The sequence below is a fragment of the Dryobates pubescens genome, chromosome 17 (assembly GCF_014839835.1).
Source record: "Dryobates pubescens isolate bDryPub1 chromosome 17, bDryPub1.pri, whole genome shotgun sequence".
Taxonomy (NCBI): Eukaryota; Metazoa; Chordata; class Aves; order Piciformes; family Picidae; genus Dryobates; species Dryobates pubescens.
Window position 1 is genome coordinate 8737306 of NC_071628.1, and position 21277 is coordinate 8758582.

The 21277-nt window shown below is 44.6% G+C and overlaps 1 protein-coding gene across 1 annotated transcript in view; it reads left to right on the forward strand.

Moving 5' to 3' along the window:
• The window catches only part of SMAD3 (SMAD family member 3), an 85643-nt gene that overhangs the window by 51506 nt on the left and 12860 nt on the right, over positions 1-21277 (forward strand). Inside the window, exons 2-5 of the mRNA XM_009903876.2 lie at positions 13298-13491; positions 14691-14825; positions 15503-15577; positions 17584-17634. Coding sequence (XP_009902178.1) covers positions 13298-13491; positions 14691-14825; positions 15503-15577; positions 17584-17634 — 455 coding nt within the window. The remainder of the gene's footprint in view (positions 1-13297; positions 13492-14690; positions 14826-15502; positions 15578-17583; positions 17635-21277) is intronic.

Below are 21277 nucleotides of genomic sequence, written 5' to 3' on the forward strand. Positions count from 1 at the left end.
TTACTCTCATCTTGGCTGTAGCACAGAGATGGACAGATTGTACACCTGAATAGTTTTGAAAACACCTTTGAAAATGAATTTGAAGAGCTGAAAATTCTTTTGTCTTCAGCAGACAGGCTTTTTAGCAGGGCCTGTTGTGACAGAACAAGGGAGGTTTAGACTGGAGAGAAGGAAGAAATGTTTGACCCTGAGGGTACTGAGACATTATCGCTGGTTGCCCAGAGAGGTGGGAGATGCCCCAATCCTGGAACAATTCCAGGTCAGGTTGTTTGGGGCTCTGAGCAACCTGCTCTAGTTATAGATGTGCCTGCTGGCTGCAGGGGGGGTTGGACTATGATGTCCTTTGAAAGTCCCTTCCCACCCAAACTAGTCTGTGATTCCCCTTTCAGGTCACAGGGATGCTGGTCTGCTGCTGCTGGCCAGGAGAAATCTGTCCTGTGGCTTTAAAGATCTTCCAGTCCTTATCTAGGATTATTGCTCAGTCACTGGCCTGTAACTCCTGAAGGCTGAAGATAGCAAGGTGATAGGAGGCCTGGGAAAGAGAGGGCTGTATGGTTACTGGCTGGGAGCGGTGAGGAGAGCTGTGCTTCCAAACAGCATTCCTTGCCCCTTTGGGGAGTGCCAAACCCACACACACCAGTCCAGCCAGACTCTTGTGTGGCTGGCACTACAGGCAACGGCCAAGAGGGGCCAGAAGGAAAATGAGGAAGAAAAACATCCCTTGTTTCTGGAATTCTGCTGATCATTTTCCGTAATTTGGCTGATAATGGCTGGCAGTGTCCCTGTCACCCTGCTCCAGCTGCCAAAGACACCAGGCGCTCGTTCTCCCTGCGTCACCCTGCCCGGGCAGCCTTTGACAGGGGACAGTGTGAAGTTGGCACGAAAATCAAAAGCAGCTTTAAAATGTGCTCTGGCTTCTTCAAGTACAAACTAATATTTACCTGTGAGTCTGCTTCCCTCCTTGCTCCCCTTTCCTTGGCAAGCTCTGGATCTGCTTCCAGTTTAAGCTTCATGTTTAAGCATTTCTGCAGTCAGGTTCCCAGGACATCACTATTAAATACTCTCTTTTCAGTTTGGAGAAAAGGAAAGGGGTAGATGACAACAGGAAAGCTGCTTGAAGTGGCTCTCTGTTGCTTAAATGTGAGTTTTGATGCAGTTGATATTTTCAGCTGTTCGTAATGGACACCTCATGGAAAACTTTTGGAAAACATCTCATTTGGGAACAGCTCTGTCTCCTGTGGTGGTTGAAGGGCGACCTGTTTGCGTGCTGGGTTTTTTCTGAACTGTTGTTTTAATCACTTCTTGCCTCAAGTTTTTATTACTTACTGGCATTTACATGAAAATGAAGCATTTGTTTATGTTGATTTCGGCTGCTTGCTTTTTCCTGCTCCTTTTTATGCCACACCAGCTGGATTTCCATGCAAGCAGGAGTAATGATCAAACCTTTACAGGAAAGGTACATATGCACAGAGATGCTGGAGATCCTGTTTGGATGATAAGAATGACTTAGCGTGATACTGAGCCGTGCTTTGTCGAGCTGTTATTCATGCTGCCGTGCTGCTCTCCCACACATCCTGCATTAGTCAGAGTGAAGCATTGAAATTCTACAGCCTTGCTCCCAGCCATATCACCAGTACAGAGTTGGGGCAGTTTAGGGGAGTGTAAAGGAAAGAGGGATATCATCTGTGATTGTGTTAGTGCTGCTTTCCTTATCGTAGAATTGTTTCAGTTGGAAAAGACCTCCAAAGGCACGGAGTCCAACCGTAAACCTAAGACCACCGTGGACTTTAAACCATGCTATGTCCACTTGTTTCTTGAATGCCTCTTGAGTGCCTCCACCACTTCCCTGGGCAGCCTGTTCTAATGCCTGGCTATTCTTTCAGGAAAGAAATTTTTCCTAATATCCAACCTAAACCTCCCCTGGCACAATTTCAGGCCATTTCCTCATATCCTATCATCTGATACTAGGGAGAAGAGACAGACCCCCTCCTCACTCCAACCTCCTGTCAAGGAGTTGTAAAGAGCAATGAGGTCTCCCCTCATACTCCTTTTCTCCAAACTAAACAATTCCAGTTCCCTCAGCTGCTCCTCAGAAGACTTGTTTTCTGGACCCTTCACCAGCTTCTAACTTTCAAGTAGATAACAGTGAATGCTGTAGGTTGTGGTGGCAAAATGGTGCACCCTGATTGAGGCAGCAACAATTTAGAATCACTGGTTGGTTTGGGTGGGAAGGGGCCTTAAAGATTATGTGATTTGAGCTCCCTGCTGTGAGCAGGGACAGGTAAAAGTCTGAATTTTGGGGAGCAAGGGAATTCCTCATGCCTTGCAGCATGGGGAAAATTCTTGCCCCTCTCCACTCCTCAGTGTTTTTTAGTGTGTTAAGGGATTTTTTTAAACTTAGTTTGTAATTCAGGAAAGCAGAATTTGGGGCTTACATGAGCAAAATAATTAACTTGGCCAGAGGGGATGGCTACGGGAGTGACTTTCTCTTGCTGCATGGCACGTCTGCTGTGAGTGCTAGCCTCAAAAAAAACCCCCTTTCAACTGACCTATGGATTTACTAGAAGAAAGGCAGCTTTCAGGTAGGGCCTACACACAGCTTCCTTTTTGGCATTTAAAGGGTTTCATGAGGGGAAAGAAATATTTTAGCTGAAGTGTTTTCCACCTCTTTGCTACCACTGACCCTCTCCTCTTACTGCATAGAAACAGCCCCCCAAAACAAAGCTAACAACTAAAAAACCCCCCTAACACCACCTCCTCTCTTCCCTCACCCTCCTCGGTCGTGTTGTAAAACCTGATTATGAGACAGAGAAGTTTACAAAGTCCTTCCTCTAAGTAGACAGGAATTCTTGCAGAGTCTTGAGTCTCTGATTTCAGTCATAATTACAGACATAAGAGACTGTAAAATATTAACTTCCGTGGGCTTTTAATGAGGCGTTTCATCTTAAATCTGCAGCGCTCCCCTAAGACATCACACTCTTCTAGGTTTATTTTTTTGAGCTGGATTTCTCCTGCCTTGCTGGTGACTCATAATTAAGGAAGTCAGAGTTGTAAAATTAACACAGCCTTCTTCCACTAGCCTTTTCACCTCTCTCACAGGGCACACACCTTCTATTAACTCCTTGTGGAAACAGCAAGGCTTGTTTGGGTAGCAGGCGTAGCTCCTTGTCACCAAGAGCAAGGAGGAAAGTCTGCGCGAAGCGGCTCGGTGATGAAACATGCAGTCGGCACATGGGAAGTGATTCAGCCAAGAACTGATTCATTAACAGCTCGCAGGATGCCAGAGCAGGTCGGAGGCTGGGAAAGCTCCATGGGAAAAGAGAGGTGCTGAATTGTTTGGGGGAAGGGGAGAGACCAAAAGCAGAGGAACCCAAACTAAAGTTTTTTTTATCGTAGAATCACCCAGGTTGGAAGGGACCTCTGAAGGTCATCTAGTCCAGAACTGCTGTGGGAAGCAGAGACATCCCCAACTAGATCAGGTCACCCAGAGCCCTGTTGAGCTTCACCTTGAATATCTCCAGGGATGGGGCCTCTACCACCTCTCAACTGTCATTTTACTACGCAAGCTGCATTTCCTTTAAAGTTGATCAGCCTGGGCAACCTGATCTAGTGGAAGGTGTCCCTGCCCATAGCATGGGGGTTGGAACTAGATGATCCTTGAGGTCCCTTCCAACCCCCACAATTCTGTGATTCTGTAATGAAGAGCATATTCTCAGAAGGAGCCAGCTGAGCACATGTGCAGCTCTGCTGTCAAATGGATCCCAAAGGACATCCCTGCAGAGGGGCTCAGTGTGGAGCAGAATGTTGGATGGAAACGTGAGTGTTTGTATGGCCTGGGCCCCTTGTTTGTGGTGTGCTGTTAATTAGTACTGGTCGTGCAAATAATTATAGATGTGAGTGGCTGTTAAACCAGACTGAAGAGCACTCTCATGTTGAGCCAGTGGAATTGATGGGAGACTTAAAAGGTCTGTGTAACTCAAGGGAAGTATCGATCCATGTCTGAGCTGCTTTGGAAAATGGGAGATGGGCACTCTGGAAAATTTCACCCTGGATCTTGTTATCCATGCGGGGGAGGTCCAAACACAGATGTCAAATCTTGAAATAGCTGCTTTTCAAATTACAGGAAAAGCAGCAATGTTTTCACTATATAATAAAGAAAATAACAGCAATGAACCTCGAGTAGCCTCAAACTCTACCAAACAAGATAATTGGAGGCTGTCACACAGTGTATTTTTAGTTATATCTGCTATAAAGTAAACATCTTCTTTGCCCAGGACCACCAAAAATGTTTCCATAAGAAATGTTGGCTTTGTCCCAACTTGATAGAAGGCACAAACATTTGTCTGAGCAGTCAGTTCTAACTCCTGGTATTTATATGAAGTTTCTGTTGAAGGCACTGGCGCTTGTATATATTGTGAAGGAGAGTCCAAGGTCTTAAAACTGTCATTTTTCAGCGCACACTATGATAATCACTTTTGCTTTTGTTAGCAGATGGATTTATTTGAGGCAGCAGTTCTTGGTGTGAGACTTCTATCTAAACACTGTGCAGCACATGGGTTTCTTTTGCACTCATGCAGAAGCAGATTCTTCTTTTGATTCCTTGTGCTGGTTTAGCCCAGGCCCTATCAACAGCTGAGCTCATTTGCAAAGCTCTCCTGACTTCAGTGAAAATAGGAAGACTTTTTTTTCCCCCTGTAGTGGACGTGGCACTTTGGGATGTGGTTTAATTGCCACAGTGGTGTTAGGTTGATGGTTGGACTTGATGATCTTAGAGGTCTTTTCCAACTGAAACAGTTCTATGATTCTAATGTGCATGTTGAAGCTAGATAGAATAGGAATAGAAATAGGAATAGAAATAGGAATAGGAGTAGAATAGGAATAGAAATAGGAATAGGAGTAGAATAGGAATAGAAATAGGAATAGGAGTAGAATAGGAATGGGAATAGAATAGGAGTAGAATAGGAATGGGAATGGAATAGGAATAGGAAAGGAATGGGAATAGAAATAGGAATAGGAATAGAATCAAATAGAATAGAATAGACCAGCTTGGAAGAGACCTTCAGTGTTATGTGTAAATCAATTTCGGTGCCATGGAAGCTAAGAGAGTAACTGAGGTTTGCAGCAGCCTGGGTTGTTTTTCGCTTGCTGGCTGGACCACGTGCTCCAGTTATTCAGCCTTCCTGTAGTAACTTTTATTTTGAATACCCTCTGTGTTATGGAAGATTATCTGAATCTCTTTGGCATTTCCATCCCTCTGTTTTCTCCTTATGAAACTCCTCTGACCATCCAAATACACAGACCCATCAGTATGCCTGGAATCTCCTCGGGGAGAGGAAGCTGCTGGTTCAGTTGGATGGAAGTGTGTTGGGTTTTGGATTTCCCGGTGGGAGCTGAAGAGGAGGTTCTGGGAAGAAATGACGAGCGCGGATGATAAATGACTTTTCAAAAAGGCACGCTCCTTCTGAGAGGCTCAGCTTCTTGCTCTGTCTGCTTCCTCCACCCCCAGTCCCCTTAAGGCTTCAGCACAAATGAATTTAGATGAGTCTGACACAGATTTGGGCAAAGAAACTTTGCTGAAATAAATAAAAGGGTCGGAGCTGCTTAGAAAAACTGGATTTAAAATTCAGAGGAGTTACAAAAATCATACTGAAAGTCCCATTTGCCCCTCAAAATATGGGAAAGGGCTTGGATGTGGTACCTTCAGAACCGCTTCTGGCCTCGGGTTCTACCTACATCCCTTGTTCTCTGGAGTTCGGTTCATGGTAAATTAGTAGTGAACTGCCCCATTCTTACCAAAATAAAGCTTGCCCTATCTGACAGTGATAACAAGGAGAGTTAAGGGGATTTTACCTTGCTTTGTTGATAGCTGTGGGCTTCCTGAGGGTGGAGGGGTACCATCAGAGGTATTTTAACTGCATCACTTCTGCTGCAGTTATTAAAAACAGTGTGTCTTTGGGTTTGTGCCTTGCAGGGGAATTCACTGCTTTCCTTTGTGTTAGTTCTTATGGTTTAACTGGTTCTTTGAGGTAGTAGTTGGGGAGTGCACCTTGTCTGAGAGCTGCTGTCCACTTTGCAGGGCCAAGTGCAACTGGACAAATGTGGACGGCAGAAATATTGGGGTGTTAATTAGCAAGTTTAGAGTTGAGTTAATAATTAAGCCTTAATTAAACATTAGGATATGTTACCTCCCTTCAGAGGCAGGAGGGTGAAGGACATACATGGCTGGGTCTCTGAAGTGCCTACCTTCTGTGCTAATGGCTATCAGAAAAGGGAGGAGGTGAAAGAGAATGTTGGGGCATATAATTACAAAATGGCTAAAAATAGAGGAAAGGGAGCTGGGTTTGATAGCTCGTAGCCAAGATTGTGTAGCTGTGGCAGGAACAGAAGTGGTGTAAATTACAGAGTAGTGAAAAATACAAAGGGAAGAAGAGTTAGGTCGTGATACTACATGACAAAACAAGATCTGTCCATAGCTTTAAAGAAATCTAAATTAAACTAAGCTGTTATTTGCATGCTGGCAGGGAGGAGAAGTGGATGCAGCTTGGAGAAGAGAGCAGTGGAGTGCAGGACAAGGTGCTTTTAGAGAAGCAACAATGGACAGAGTTTATGGTAAACCAATAAAATGTCCTTGTGTCTGAATCTGAAATTAGACTCTGAAAAATATGGTCTCAAGGCACCTGCTAAAGAGCTTAGCATTACTGGAATCTTAATAAATGACTCATGCTGTCATAATCTGATCCTGACATCAACTCTCCGTGCTGTATTTCTTCAGCTTTCAAGTGGGGGAAGGGGAAGTCTGCAAAGCCTTGGTAAAGCCTGAGAGATGTAAATAGGCAGTGGAAGCCCACACAAGGTATCTGGGCGATTTCTGTATTGTTCAAACCCCGAACAACTGCGACGTGAGTAGAAGAATTATGCAGCATCAGAAGAAAAATGGAGTTGCTCTTTACCTTTAAAATCTGTACCTGATACTGCAGGCTGTAGATTCTATCACTCTCTGTTGAAGATTTCATGGCCAGCAGATGCGTGGAGCTGTGTCACCCACTGGCTGTGATCTCATGCTCACCTGTAAGTACACATGCAGTGGTTGCCCAAAGGGTCTAATAACCTTTCCACAGGTCCCCAAGCTTCCATTGCTCCCTCTTTGTACTTCTTGGTCCTCTTAACTCATTGTAAAGGTCAGAAGCCTCTGAAGTCGGCTACCATCTGCAAATGTGGAGGAGAATGTGGTTTTCTTTCTTTAGCGGGAAGAATAAGCAGTCCACAAGAGCAACCAGTGCAAGAGAGTGGTGATTGTTGATAGCACTGAGGGGGTGATGAGCTTCTTATCCCTGCTGTTGGCTCTGACACCTAAGTAAGTTCTCTTTTACTTTGGGAGAATCATTTAACTTCAATGCCTTAGGGGTAGTAAAAAATTACCCTCTCCATAGAAGTAAAACCTTCCCCTCCCTAACAGTGTTCAGGGCCAGGTTGGATGGGGCTTTGAGCAACCTGGTCTCTGTTGGAAGGTGTCCCTGCCCATGGCAGGGGAGCTGGAAGTGGATGATCCTTACAGTCCCTTCCAACTCAGCCCATTCTGTGACTGTATGATAGAGATGTGTTGCAATGAGATGTTTGTTAATTCTTTCAATCTTCTATGAATTTCAGTGCGAAGTAGCAGCATTAATTACTTGTTTCCTCTCTGGCAGAGTGATAACGTGTTGCAAACCTCAGTTTGACGCAGTTCCTTGTATTTCTACAACTTGAATGACAGCACTGTTAAAACTGCACTAGAGACTGGAAAATATACTGATGCTGAGCAGATTGAGGGGAAAGGGATGGCAAGGGATCAGCTTTTTGAATTACAAATGTGCTGCATGGGTTGGGCTTTTTTGATTCAGTGTTGTTCATTTGGCCGATACTCGGGGAAAGTTGTGATTTTATCCAGCTTCTCAGTGAAGTCTTGTGGCTATTGCAGTGCTCTGCACATGAAAGCCAGACTCAGCTACAGGAACAAATCCTTACTTTCCTGGTGTAGACCAGATGTTGGACCAGTAAGGAATCACTTACCATGTTTTGCGCTGAAGAGAAAAACCACAGCCTGTGGCCATACTTCTTGGTGCATTTCAGAACATCTTGGTGACTTGTTTGTCCTGGGTTTAAAAAGCAGCTTCTGCTCCTGGTTTTTAATAAGAACCCCTTAAAAATGTGTACCTTAAATTTTCTTTTCTTGGTTGCTCTTTTCCTTGCCCCTTTTTGCACACGCTGGTGTTACTGGATACTTGAGCTTTCAGATGTTTTGCTGTCTTGGAAGATTAATGACAGGGATATCTGCCTTATGGGTTTGGCAAATAGGAGTGTATGTGTGTGAATGGCTCTCTGACAGAGTAAATCTGAACCTTGACAACTCCCCTTCTAAAATCTTACTGCTTATATCCTTTGCTTAATTTGCATTGCTGCATTCCATTGATTTCGACTTTTCTTTAAGGGGTGCAAGGTTCATTACCCATCTGGAGGAAAGAAGTTGTCATGGAGGTGTTGAGTAGAAGGTTAGACTCAATGGTCTTGGAGGTCTTTTCCAACCTTCATGATTCTGTAATTCTCTGAAAATTCTCAGAGGAAAAGAAATAACAAGTACATCTCTTGAAGTGTGAAGTTTGGCTTTTTCTTTCCTGATTCAAGACCTTAACAAATTAAACCAGGCTTTAAAGAACAAATCCAAAACACACACAGACCACAACAACAAAAGCACCAGCAACAAACCCAACAAAACCCTCAACCCCAAAACAACAACAAAAACCCTCAACCAGGCCTGGAAATCAAATTGCTGTTCTGAAATGTTATTTACTCCTTTTTCAGACAATTGCAGAGGTTTGGTTAAAAAAGAAACCTAAAGCTTTCAGTGTTTCTGTCATTCTTTGCCCCTCCCTTCTCTGTTTTTGCTATTAAGACTCAGGCTTGCCCTTTGTTCTTTGAGCAACAGTTGTCTGGACAGTTTGGAGTAGGAGTTTCAGGTGTTAAACTTTCCTTGTAACAGCATACAAGGATGGAGCAGTCCTCAAGGTGCTGAGCCTGAGGGGTTTTTTTTGTTTCTTATGGGCACTGCAATGGTGTCCTGACCATACCTTGTGCTGTTGTGAAAGCAACTAAATTACCTGACTGCATTCCTGAGGTCTTGGTCTCCATTTCTTCATTTTAAAATTAATCTCTGGTTATAACTGCACTAGGTGTGGAGTAACCTCTCTACTGTCTGATTCTTGATCATGGTTGCACCCCTCAAGCCTTTGTCTAACTTCTCTTCGGGCATATTTGCCAAGTACTGAGTCCTCTGAGCTGTAGGATATGGGTGCACAGTCATTGCCTTCATTGCTAACACCCACAACATGGGCTGGGACAAACCTTCCCCTCCCTAAAAGCATTCAAGACCAGGTTGGATGGGGCTTTGAGCAACCTGGTCTCTAGTGGAAGGTGTCCCTGCCCATGGCAGGGGAGCTGGAACTGGATGATCCTTCCAGTCCCTTGCAACCCAAACCATTCTGTGATTCTATGATTGACATCACAGAGCTGCTGTCTTCCACTCTGCTCCTTCCTTTGTCATATCAAGACTTTGTCTTGAATCAGTGTTGAATTGATTTATTTGTTCTGAACCCCTGCTAACTGCTCTCAGCTCGGGGATCTTGCTGCCTTCTGGCTTTGTTTTCCCTTTATCTTGCAGGCTTTTGTAGCCCACATGCTCTCAGACTTGCAGGCAGTGATAACAACACCTCATCAGATTAGGCTTAGTCAAACAGGCTTGTGGATCACAATATTTTCTTATCTTGCAATTTCAGGGCATGTGCTAGTTACAAAAGATGAACCAGAACAGCCTCTGGCAGTGAGTCTGCATCACCTGCTTGCTCTAAACATTGACACTGTGAAAAGAACAACTCTTTAATTTCACTGTGCAATATAGAGACACTTGGAAGACATAAATGTCCCACCAAAGCAAATAGTGCTGCTTTTGGAGGGAACTTCTGGGAAGTATCCTCCTTTGGAGAGATTCCAAACCCACCTGGACATAATGATCCTGGGCAACCTGCTGTGGGTGGCCCTGCTTTAGTAGGGGTGTTGGGCTGGATGATCTCCAAAGGTCCCTTCCAAACCCCACCATGCTGGGATTTAGCAGAGCACAGTGTTTGATCATGTAATCTTCTATCCCATTTCAGCCATAGTTATTTGTTGCTTTGGAGAAAATAACTCCTTGAGAGTTGAGTCAGGAAAGCAGAAAGAAATAAAACTGCTCTGGTCCTTAGTCATGTTCTTCCCAAGAACATGCAGACAATGTTGTTTTGTCCCAAGTCCCTGAACAGAGGGCTTGAGAAGAGATTTCACAATCACAGAAATGTAATTAGCCCCCAGAGCTTTGGGGAAATATCATTTCTTCTACCTTATCTTCTTATTGAGGGGAGAGGGGAGAAGGGGAAGTTACTATGTTTGAAAATAAACCATATGGTTCTGGCATTCTAAAAAGGCCTTTTTTTAGATGAGGTTGTAGAGAAGTCCATCTCTTCTGCCTTACAGACAGTGTTCATGCCATGAGCAGTGGCAGACAGCAAGGCCAACACATTTTCCACAGCATGTAGTCTCTGCTAACAAACATGAGTTGCTGTGATACTAGTGATTGAGAGACCTATGGTAGGCTCTTAGCCTGGTTGTGGTTTAGATAACCTCTGAAGCTGTTCAGGATTTGGGGACTGGTCAGACAACAGTGACTTGATGTCTTTCTTCACTGCCTCCTGCAAGAACTTTGTTGGTGGAGGGGCTCCTCCCCTAACCTGGGTGGTGAGGGCCATGGATCCAAAGCGAGCCAAGCATGTGGATGTAGTTACTTAAAGTCTTCATAGCTTGTACCAAGGACCCTGGGGTGATGGGAACCAGTGCACTTTATCCTCCAGCTGACTGAGAGTTTTGTTGTAGGTGCAAAGAGTTTCTTCTCTCCTGGAAATGCAGGGCGAGACTCATCCTTGTACATAATCCCAATGTCATACATGCTCTGCCTTAGCCCATCTCATCAGCTGACCTCACCCCAGGTCTGTCCCTGCAGCTCTGATGTCCATTTGAAGGTGACTGGGGACAGTAAGAACATTTACCATAGTTCTGCTTCTTGTGGGATACTTGGAATCATCGCTCTGAGTCTTATTTTTTCTCCTGTCCTCCCACTTAGATGCAAGATACCCTTCCAAGCAGGCAAAGACATTTGAAAGGAGAACAGAAAAGCAGTCCTGTCTTGTTCCTTGTCTCAGCCTATTCTATTTTAGTTAAATTTAGTGACCATTTTCACACTTTTGGTATTATTTTGTTATTAATTTTTCCAAACTGACAAGTTTTTGGGTCACATAAGCCAACTCTTGACCCCAGTGTAATCAATACCAAGATTCCTACCTTCTACAGAAGATCAATTCCAGACATTGGCACCCTCCCTCTGAGGCTTCCACCTGGAAAGGCCAATTTTTGCTTTCCTGCCCTCAGAAGGAGCTTGACATAAGGACACACTTGGAAAACATGCCAGACACTCAGCTGGTTGGTCGCCCCATCACAGAGCAGCCTGAGGAGAAGGCGTGACCCGTAGATAGCAAGCACAGTATGAAGAAATACATACTAGAAATAATAACTGTGGGCACTGGGCATCTCCCGGGCCTGTAATGCACTTGCAGGTTTCAGATGGGTTTGTAAACTTGTACCAGCAAGTCCCTCAGTGGTGGCATGGCCTCCACATGCACCTCATACCCAACAGTTACATGACGTGTTGTCCTGCTGCCCTAAATCAAGTACTTGCAATGGTTGTGTTTTGATTTCCTCCTTGTTGTAGCAGTGTTTACAAGAGGGGTGTGTGTGTGTGTGTGTGTGTGCTACCAAGCTCTGCCAGAGAAGCTTTTGGGAAAACTCTCTTAGGGCAGCCAAGAGGAGCACAACCACCATTTGAATAATTGTTTGTGTGTTTTGGTTTGGGTTTGTTTTGTTTTGCTACATTTGCTGCCAACACAAAGAACCAAGGGAAATAATTTCAATTTTCTGCCCCCTCCTCCTCCTTCTCCCTCCCTCCCTCCCTCCCTCCCCCCCTTCTTTTTTTTTTTTTCTGTCTCTTTTTTTCCATTCCTGGACAAATTAAAAAATAGAAATATTTCATTTCCCTGAGCCCCTGAAGTGTTTCATTTCAGTCATTAGGAAAAAGAAAGGAAATGAAGGGTTAGACTTCAAAGCAAGTGCCTGGAGGCAGTTCCCATTTAGTGGCTCAGGGAGCTGAGCCCTCATTCAGGATAGAAGAGACCCTGCTCCAGCTCTTTCCTCTGCTGGAAAGGATCTGAATGCAGTTGTCTTGCTTCCCAGGAAAGTTTGCTAGGAACAGGCTCTTCTGGGGCTGAGGATGGGTGAAAAATGGGTTTGAGAAGGCACAGGCTAGATGTGAAAACAAAAGTAAGTGATGTTGGGAGTTATTTTTTCCTTTCAAGCTGGAAAAGGAAATTTGAGGCCTTGCTTGTTTGTAGTATTTGTGAACACCATTTAGAGGTCTTTGTAGCAATTTTGCATCCTTTTGTCACAATGGGACTCAGGATTGTTTTGGTTGGAAGAGACCTTTACGATCATCAATTCCAACCTTCAGCCAAAGACCACCATGGCCAATTACCCATGGCCTGAAGTGCCATGTCTACATGTGTGGCATAGCTCTGTATTTCAAAAGCCTAGTTTTATTAGCACATGCTTTAAATCCTTTGACATGGACAGCAGAAGATGTTGAGGGCGGTGCAGATGGCCTGTTGGTTTAGGATACAGAAACACTTCAGGAGAGCTACTAAATGGATGGATTTTCACTTGCTGTAGTTCTGCCTCCAAATTAACCTCTTTTCAGAAAATTAATAAATCCAGAGCAGGGCTATTACAGCCTTCTTTTCTCCAGGCTGAACAACCCCAGTTCCCTCAGCTGCTCAACAGCCCTGTTCTCCAGACCCTTCACCAGTTTTATGCCTTTCTCTGGACCCACTCCAGCACCTCAATGTCCTTCTTAGACTGAGAAGTATAGAATCATTTTATTTGGAAATGTCCTGTAAGATCAAGTCCAATGCCTCCTTGCAGCACTATCTCAGCAGGTTTTGGTGACTACCACTTTCTGGGTTTGTGTCAAGAAGCTCTGTTAGCCATGCTGCCTGTGCTTGGAGCCTCCTTTTGAAGTCTGCGGTCTTCACACGAGGTTCCCTTGTGCAGCATTTGATGGGATGTGGTCAGTAGTATGCCTGTATTAATGCCAGTCTAAATTGCTCTCATCTTTATCTTCTGACTGCAGATCATTAGATGGCCGGCTCCAGGTATCCCACCGGAAGGGTCTTCCCCATGTGATCTACTGCCGGCTGTGGCGGTGGCCAGACCTTCATAGCCACCATGAGCTGCGTGCCATGGAGATGTGCGAGTATGCCTTCAACATGAAGAAGGATGAAGTCTGTGTGAATCCTTATCATTACCAAAGAGTGGAGACCCCAGGTACTGCTGGCTCCGGCCGTGGGTGCTCAGCTTCTCGGTGCCAGTCGAAAGGATTCCTAAGTGCATTTCAAAACTGAACACAGCAGCAGGAGTCAGGGTTTAAAACCAAAGAGCATCAATTATTGATGATAATTTCTTTCTGTATGCAGTAGAATAATTTATGAATCTGCACTCAGGGGAAAACTATGATTTCAAATCAATAAAATCCAAGATGAGCAGGTTGCATTGTTGCCAGGTTCCTAATGTGGCCTGCTGTGCGCATAAACAACTCACACATACAGTAGACACCAGGATTAACCATGACAATTTCCAATGCATCCCTAATTGTTGGTATTAAATTAAGGATAAACTCACTGCTAAGTTGAAGTGGGTTTAAGAATAGCTCCTAATACAACTGAACTTTCTCTTCTGAAGTCTCCTCCTGCCTCTAAAGAAGCCTTTCATCTGGAGCTGCAGATCCTTCTGCCGCATGTCAGTGCAAATCTGCAGAACCAGTCTGGATGTTTATGCTAATCCTACCTTGCTGCTTCGTTTTATGGGAAATATATTCCTTTTGAATTATGTGGTAGAACTTCTCTTTAATGGTTTTTCAAGAAGACCTGTTTCATTGCCTTAGAAGGGGCAGCCAGACTAGGTGTGTTCAGCTAAGCACGTATCCTGTCCCCAGCTGAGATCTGCTAAGAGCTGCTTTAACTGCTGATCTTTCTTTCATAGAATTGTATGGTTGGAAGGGACCTCAAAAGGTCATCTAGTCCAATCCACCTGCTGTCAGCAGGGGCATCCCCAACTAGATCAGTTTGCTCAGAGCCTCCAGCAGCCTGACCATGAATGTCTCCAGGGATGGGGCCTCCACCACCTCCCTGGGTAACCCATTCCCATGTTTCACCAACCTCATAGTAAAGAACTTCTTCCTAATGTCCTATTTAAATCTACCTTGCTCCAATTTAAAACCATTGCCCCTTGCCCTATTGCCAGATGCCCTTGCAAACAGTCCCTGCCCAGCTTTGCTGTAGCCCCCCTGCAGTCTCTGGAGGAGCAAGTGTCACATTGTGTCCCTTAATTAGCGACTTTGGTGTTGCATCTGTTTAAGGGTGTTCCTCCAAACTGGTTCCTCTTCATTTTCCAGAGTTTCAATCATTTTAGTTTAAAGCTGCTTAACGTTGCTGCTGTGTCTTTTGTGTTCCTTCCCGTTTGTGCAGTGTTACCTCCAGTGCTGGTGCCTCGGCACACAGAGATCCCAGCTGAGTTCCCACCATTAGATGACTACAGCCATTCTATTCCAGAGAACACTAACTTCCCAGCAGGTATCGAGCCACAGAGCAACTACATTCCAGGTACTGTAGAGCTTCCATACTGGGAGGGGAGGGAACAGGGTCATATTGCACAGTGGGTTGTGTCTGTGTATGCCAGGCTGGATGACTGGAATGTCTTTCCATCGTTACTGTGAGGCTAAGGAGTGGGAACCTATGCAAAAATAGATGAAAGCTGTAAATGTAGGCACACCACAGTGCTGTTTATAGTTTGGGTTTGTTTTCTTTAAACTCACCTCTTCCCTTTCAACATTGAGTTTATTGTGGATTATAAAGCTGAGTGTTCCCTTAAGTTTAGGTTTGAATGACATTCAGCCATTTTACTTTGAGTAAAACCCTTGAAATTTCTGATGGAATTGAGCTCTTCTATTTATGTATCTCTTTTACAAGCAATTTACACCTTATTTGCATGGGCAAGCTATGCAGCTGCACACCAGGAGAGGGAAAATACGTGGACAGAAAACTCTCTACATGGCTTAAAGTTTCATGGGATTGAAAATCCAGATTTTTTTTGTTTCCCCCTCCTGTGTTATTCACAAACACACTGTGCCCATTATCCCGGCTGTGCCAGCTCCTCCTCTCAGCAGCTTGAGAGAGAAAAGTAATAAAAAGGAAGTGTAGCTCCTTGTGAATAATGAAGTAAATGTTTCTGGTGTCTAAAATTCAGTTGCAATGACAGTATGATCGTTTTATGCTTCTAGAGACACCTCCTCCAGGCTATTTGAGTGAGGATGGAGAAACTAGTGACCACCAGATGAACCCCAGCATGGATGCAGGTAAGTCATCTCTTACCGTTTGCTGCAGCTTTTTAGGTCATCTCAGAGACTCCTTTAAAGTTTTTCTTTGAGGCACCGAAGATCAAATGGTGGTTTGAGGTATTTTATCCCTGTAGGAGTGCAAGCATAGACTGCCACCTCATGCGAAGCACAGGGCTGTGGATTTTATTGCTGTTGGTGAATGGTACAGCATGTTCCTGTTCTCCTCAGCATCTATCATTAGATACTACTAAGTAGGAGCCTGTAACAGGGGGGGAAACATCCAAGGGTGATTATGTCCATGCATCTGTAGGCACATGAAAATTGGGCATGTAAGCAGGCATGTTTCCACAGAGAAATTCTTCTCCTCACTTGGCTGCTTACTGTACATACCGGAATGTCCGGTTTAAGTGTATATTTGAGAGAGATGAGGGTTGAAATGGGTTTATCATTTATCCCAAAGGAAGTTAAAAGTCTGAGTTCTCTCTTGCTGCCAAGAAAAGAAGTAACCAGGTGTAGTGAGCAGCCTCAGTGCTGCTGCTGACCTTTATCAGCATGGAAATTAAACATGTAGGTTTCCTCTTTCAGGGACTGTTTAAGGCATCTTGTTGATCTGAGTGGTGTAGGAACCACTGATCCAGGCTCTGCATACGTAAAACTTGTGCTTGAAAAGCAAATACACATCCTTGATTAGGAAGTCTGATGCGTTACAAGAGGGATATGCAAATCCATGGCACTTACATTAAAGATAGACACGCAGAAGCTAATTAGTGCAGGTACTGCACACAAATATCCTGGTTTCTGTGCCTGTCTGCAGCCGTAGTGCGTCCGTGGGATTCTAAAAGAGGGAGGAGAGGTTTGCAGTCTCTCACTGCAGTGCTACAGATGGAGGGGAGGCAGCGTGGGTTGGTTTGTCTACATCAAACACAAGCCTATTGACACAATCCATTTTAGTGCATACAATTATTGGTCATGTGGTTGACATGTGGAATGTATGTATGGCTTGTTGGGAAGTCAGCTGGAACAGGAGCGGCCTGGAAGGAGCTATAAATACTCCATTTAGGTTCCAGTGCTATATCCCTTCCTTCAGATGCCATGGACTTCCCTCTTTAGAGAAAAACACATTTTAAAGAAAGCAGCCAAACTCAGGGTGTGAGGGAAAAGCCAAAATGGGCTGTGCCACCTGCCTGCATCCATGTCGCAGCCAGGGACCGTGGAAATTGCTCTGGACATCCAAGCGCAGATATTTGAAACAGATGCACAGAATTTGTGGACCACAATAAAAGGATTTGGGATAAAATTCTGACAGTTGCTTGGTCACATCTGCATAGGTGGATCCAATATTCCACTGTCCCCAAACCAGTAAGATTTGTTGATGTAAGACGGTGTGGGTTTGACTGTTAAGAATGTTTTGTGCCTAGCAATGGAACATCAAGCTCTTAAATGCCCAGCTAACTCGGTTTTGTAGAATGCATTGGGTTGGAAGGGACCTCTAAAGGTCATCTAGTCCAGCCCCCCTGCAGTCTCAGGGGCATCACCAACTAGATCAAATTCCTCAGAGCCCCACCAAGCCTGACCCAGAATGTCTTCAGGGATGGGGCCCCTACCAGCTCCCTGGGCAATTTGTTTCAGTCTTGCACCACCCTCATAGTAAAGAATTTCTTTCTAATGTCCAACTTAAAATTGACTCTAGTCTAGTTTAAAAGAACTTGACTGGAGTCAAGTGTTGACATCTGCAAGTGAAAGTCAAGCAAACAACTGCATGCTCAGTGTTGAGAATTAATGGGTTAAGCTTCAGTGAAGGTATTATGAGGATGCTTAGATGTAACAAGTTGATAGAAATAATAACATCTGGAAGCTCATGTAAAGAGCCATCAACATCAGAGAAAGCTTCTGGTGTCACAAAATGAGACTGAAGTGAGAAGTGGGTTATCCCCTCAACAAGCCTGGGCAGCACTGAACATTCTGTGCAAGTGTTTTCCCTTGTGCAGATGCCAGACTAACAATTACCATGTCTTGATTTTCAGGTTCTCCAAACTTATCACCAAACCCAATGTCTCCAGCACACAATAACCTGGGTAAGCACATGATCTTGAGAACTGTGTGTAATTGAAGTCTGGATAGTGACATTTTAATGATGATGTTGTTTTCTTGAGGTTGTGAGCACTGATCATGTTCCTTTTTGCTAATCCTCTTACTGTGATAACAGGTTCAGAGTAACCCTGTATGGAACAAAGACATTTGAAGTTGCATGAAATAAAGAAATCTGAACTGGCATCAGAGAGTTAAATAAAAACCTGAGAAGTGTTGTCAGGTGAAGACCAGAAGGAGTGAGTGAAGTGCTGCAGCAAAAAGACACCTTTTTCATAACATGAGCTTGCAAGGGCTCTGTCCATTTTGCTGCTGGTTTTGTGTTCTTAGATTTTTTAGAGGATGCAGGTTGAGGTTAATTTTTTTTCTCTTGGAAAGTTACTCTGTAAATTTGCGGTGCTTGCTGGTCTCTTTCACAGTGTACCATAGCACCTTATGATTTGTCATGTTTATTAACTTGGTGTACTATCCATTACAGAGTAAAAGCTGTTATGCACACCTTGTGGGCAGAGGGCTAGAACAGTGGATTTGCCTGAACTGCTTCATCAGCTCAGGCAATCTGCTTGATGGAAGGGCAGCAAATTCATTCCATCCTCACCTAAACCCAGCTCTGGAGCAAAGCCCCAGCCCCAGCACAGCAAGCATGCAGTCACACAGCACAGACAGGCATGGCCTTGAGGAGGGTTTGGGTGGCAGTGGTTGGGGACTCCTACCAAAACCACAAGTGCTGGAATGGTGTCAGACCATATGGGAGGTCTACCTGATGGAACTTCCTAGACTGCATAGGGACTGCAGCCCTGTGCCTTAAGCCACTGGAATAACTCATGGTCCAAGAATGAAACTGAGCATGAAATGAGCAAAGAGGAGGAGGTTAGTTGTTTGGTGTGCAGTTGGAGCATCTGCATATATGGAGAGAGGGCAGGAATGCTGGAGGATGAAGAGGTATAGATCTCATAGACAACATAATTTGAACACCAGAGGTGTTTGAGCATAAGACCATGCTCAAGTTTGCTGTCTTAGAATCATAGAATCATTCTGGTTGGAAAGACCTCTGAGACCAAGTCCAGCCTAATGCTGCCATGACCACTAAACCATGTCCTGAGGTGCCACATATACACTTTTTTTTTAACACCTCCAGGGATGGTGACTCCACCACTGCCCTAGGCAGCTTATTTTTATGTTTTCCCTCCCCCACCTAACTCCATCCTGGGCACCAGGAATAGTCCAGCCTGAAGTGATTACTGGATGACTGCTGTCACTGATTGACTCCATAACCTGGAGACATTAAACAGGAGGAATGCTGAAGAAGAAATAGCAGTTGTGAACCCCTTTCCTTTTGATATAAAGCACCTTTACCTACTATTAGAGGTTTTGTGGCTATTTCTGAACCTCTGTTAGCTTCTCAAATGGCTCTGCCCTTTATTTTCATACCTGCAGCCATAAGAGATTTGATCTCCATCAGGTTGAGCTCTTACCCTATTTGAAATTGCTCTCAATGGTCTGTCATAAAAAGCACTCACAGCTCTGGCTGGCTGCAGGATCTGCTCTCCAAATGTTCATTAAGCCAGCAGACAGAGGCCACTTGAGATTCCTCGTGAATAACCATAGCCATAAAGTTTACATATGCTTTTAATCCTGGCACAGGACACTTTTGACACTGCTCCAGAATTTGTCAGTCATTGGCTGACTTCTGGATATCTTGGGGCTGTTGAAGAGGGGATTTCTCTTCTCTTTTTTAAAGCATGGGTTTTATTGCCATGGTGCCACTAAATTATTATTTACTTTAACTATTGAAGCCCAAGAAGAGAGATGCCTTCCATCATTCTGTGATTCTGTGACTTACTTGTCTCCCTCTCCCCCCTGCCTCTCCCTCTCCCCCCTGCCTCTCCCTCTCCCCCCTGCCTCTCCCTCTCCCCCCTGCCTCTCCCTCTCCCCCCTGCCTCTCCCTCTCCCCCCCTGCCTCTCCCTCTCCCCCCCTGCCTCTCCCTCTCCCCCCCTGCCTCTCCCTCTCCCCCCTGCCTCTCCCTCTCCCCCCTGCCTCTCCCTCTCCCCTGCCTCTGTCACCTCTCTCCTCTGTCTCTTTCATTTGGATCTGTTATGTTCCAGTGTGCTGCCTAGGAAGTGATTGAGAACTTCTAGCAATTTTACATATTCTTTTAGCCTAAAAATTAAAAAGCCAATTGCATGTAACAAGGCACAAGCTGGCAAGCTGACTGTGGCATCTGCCTTACGTAAGGCAAAAAGGAGTTTCTAGGAAAGAGGCCCCAGTGAGTATCCTCTCTAAGAGGGACACTGGATTTTATGTTTTTTAGCACACTGCTCAGCTGATGGACCTGTCAGATACATAATGTGCTGTCTGGTGACAAAAGCTAAGTAGGAGCAGGTGAAGCTGGAGTATAAGGAGAAGGCATCAGCATAGCACTTCAGTTTACTGACATGGAAAGGGAACTTTAAGCTTTGCAAACCAAATATTTGTTGCTCTTCGTCAAGAGCTGCCACAAATGGAGAACTTCTCATCTCCTCAACAAAATTCTTGTAAATGTTTGCATGTGAGGAAGCTGAAGGATAATAAATTAAATGATACATAGCTGAGCACCTCTTAAAACTGTCAAAGCACAAAGCTGTCATCATCTGTACCTTGAGGATGGTGTATCTAAAGTAAAGGACTGCTTATAGCAGCGTAGGTATCAGGCAGACCCTCAGCCTGATGGTCTCTGCAGCCCAGAATACGATTGCACAGGCGGGGAGAGCAGAACTTCTCAGTTGTGTGGGTTTTCCCTCCAGCCAGTTGGACAGAAGGTAGCTGGTGGATGATGGCCTGCAGTGCTCCTGCTTTTGCTGTGCTGTATAATTCAGTGGCTGAGCAGAATGCTCCAGTGTCTAGGGCTGTACTTTGATCTGCTGAGGTTTAATCAGGCTTTGGCTGTGCGTTTGTTAAGAAAATTGAATAGAATTTGAAAAACCACAACAGTGTGGAATGAGGAAAATAAACCAGCAAGCTCCCAGCAGCAGAGCTGTGGGCTTTGGCAGTTTTGCCATTAAGAAAATAATGTCACATTATTGATGTCCATTTATTTGATCAGAACTACCTGATGCTTTTCAGACAGCTTACTTTGTGCAAGCTGAACTTTGGACTTAAATCCCATGGCCATATTCCAGAGAATTACAAAGGCAATAACCTAAGCATGAGACAAACCAGCTAGGATGATAGAAGCCAGGGTTGTCTGAGGTGCAGTAAAGCTGTAAGACTAATATGGGGTGGAAGGAACTTGGGGGGTTTCATCTTCCCCATTCACAGGCACAAAAGTGTTTCAAGGTGACATACTGGGATGGTTTTTATCTTCTTTCTGCTTGTGTATTTGACTTGGTATTTGATCCAAGTTTCAGTTGTGAGTTTTTCATAGTATCACAGAATGGTAAGCGTTGGGTGGGACCTCTGGAGATCTTTGAGCCCACACCCTGTGCTAACACAGGTTTCAGTTGTCAAACATAGAAGCTTTAAGTGGAAGTTGCAGAAATACATGGGATCACAGAATAGTCTGGCCATCTAGTCTAACCCTCATGAGGGGCAGTGGCTTCAAAATGGAAGAAGCTGGATTGAGATCAGACATTAGGAAGAAATCCTTCCCC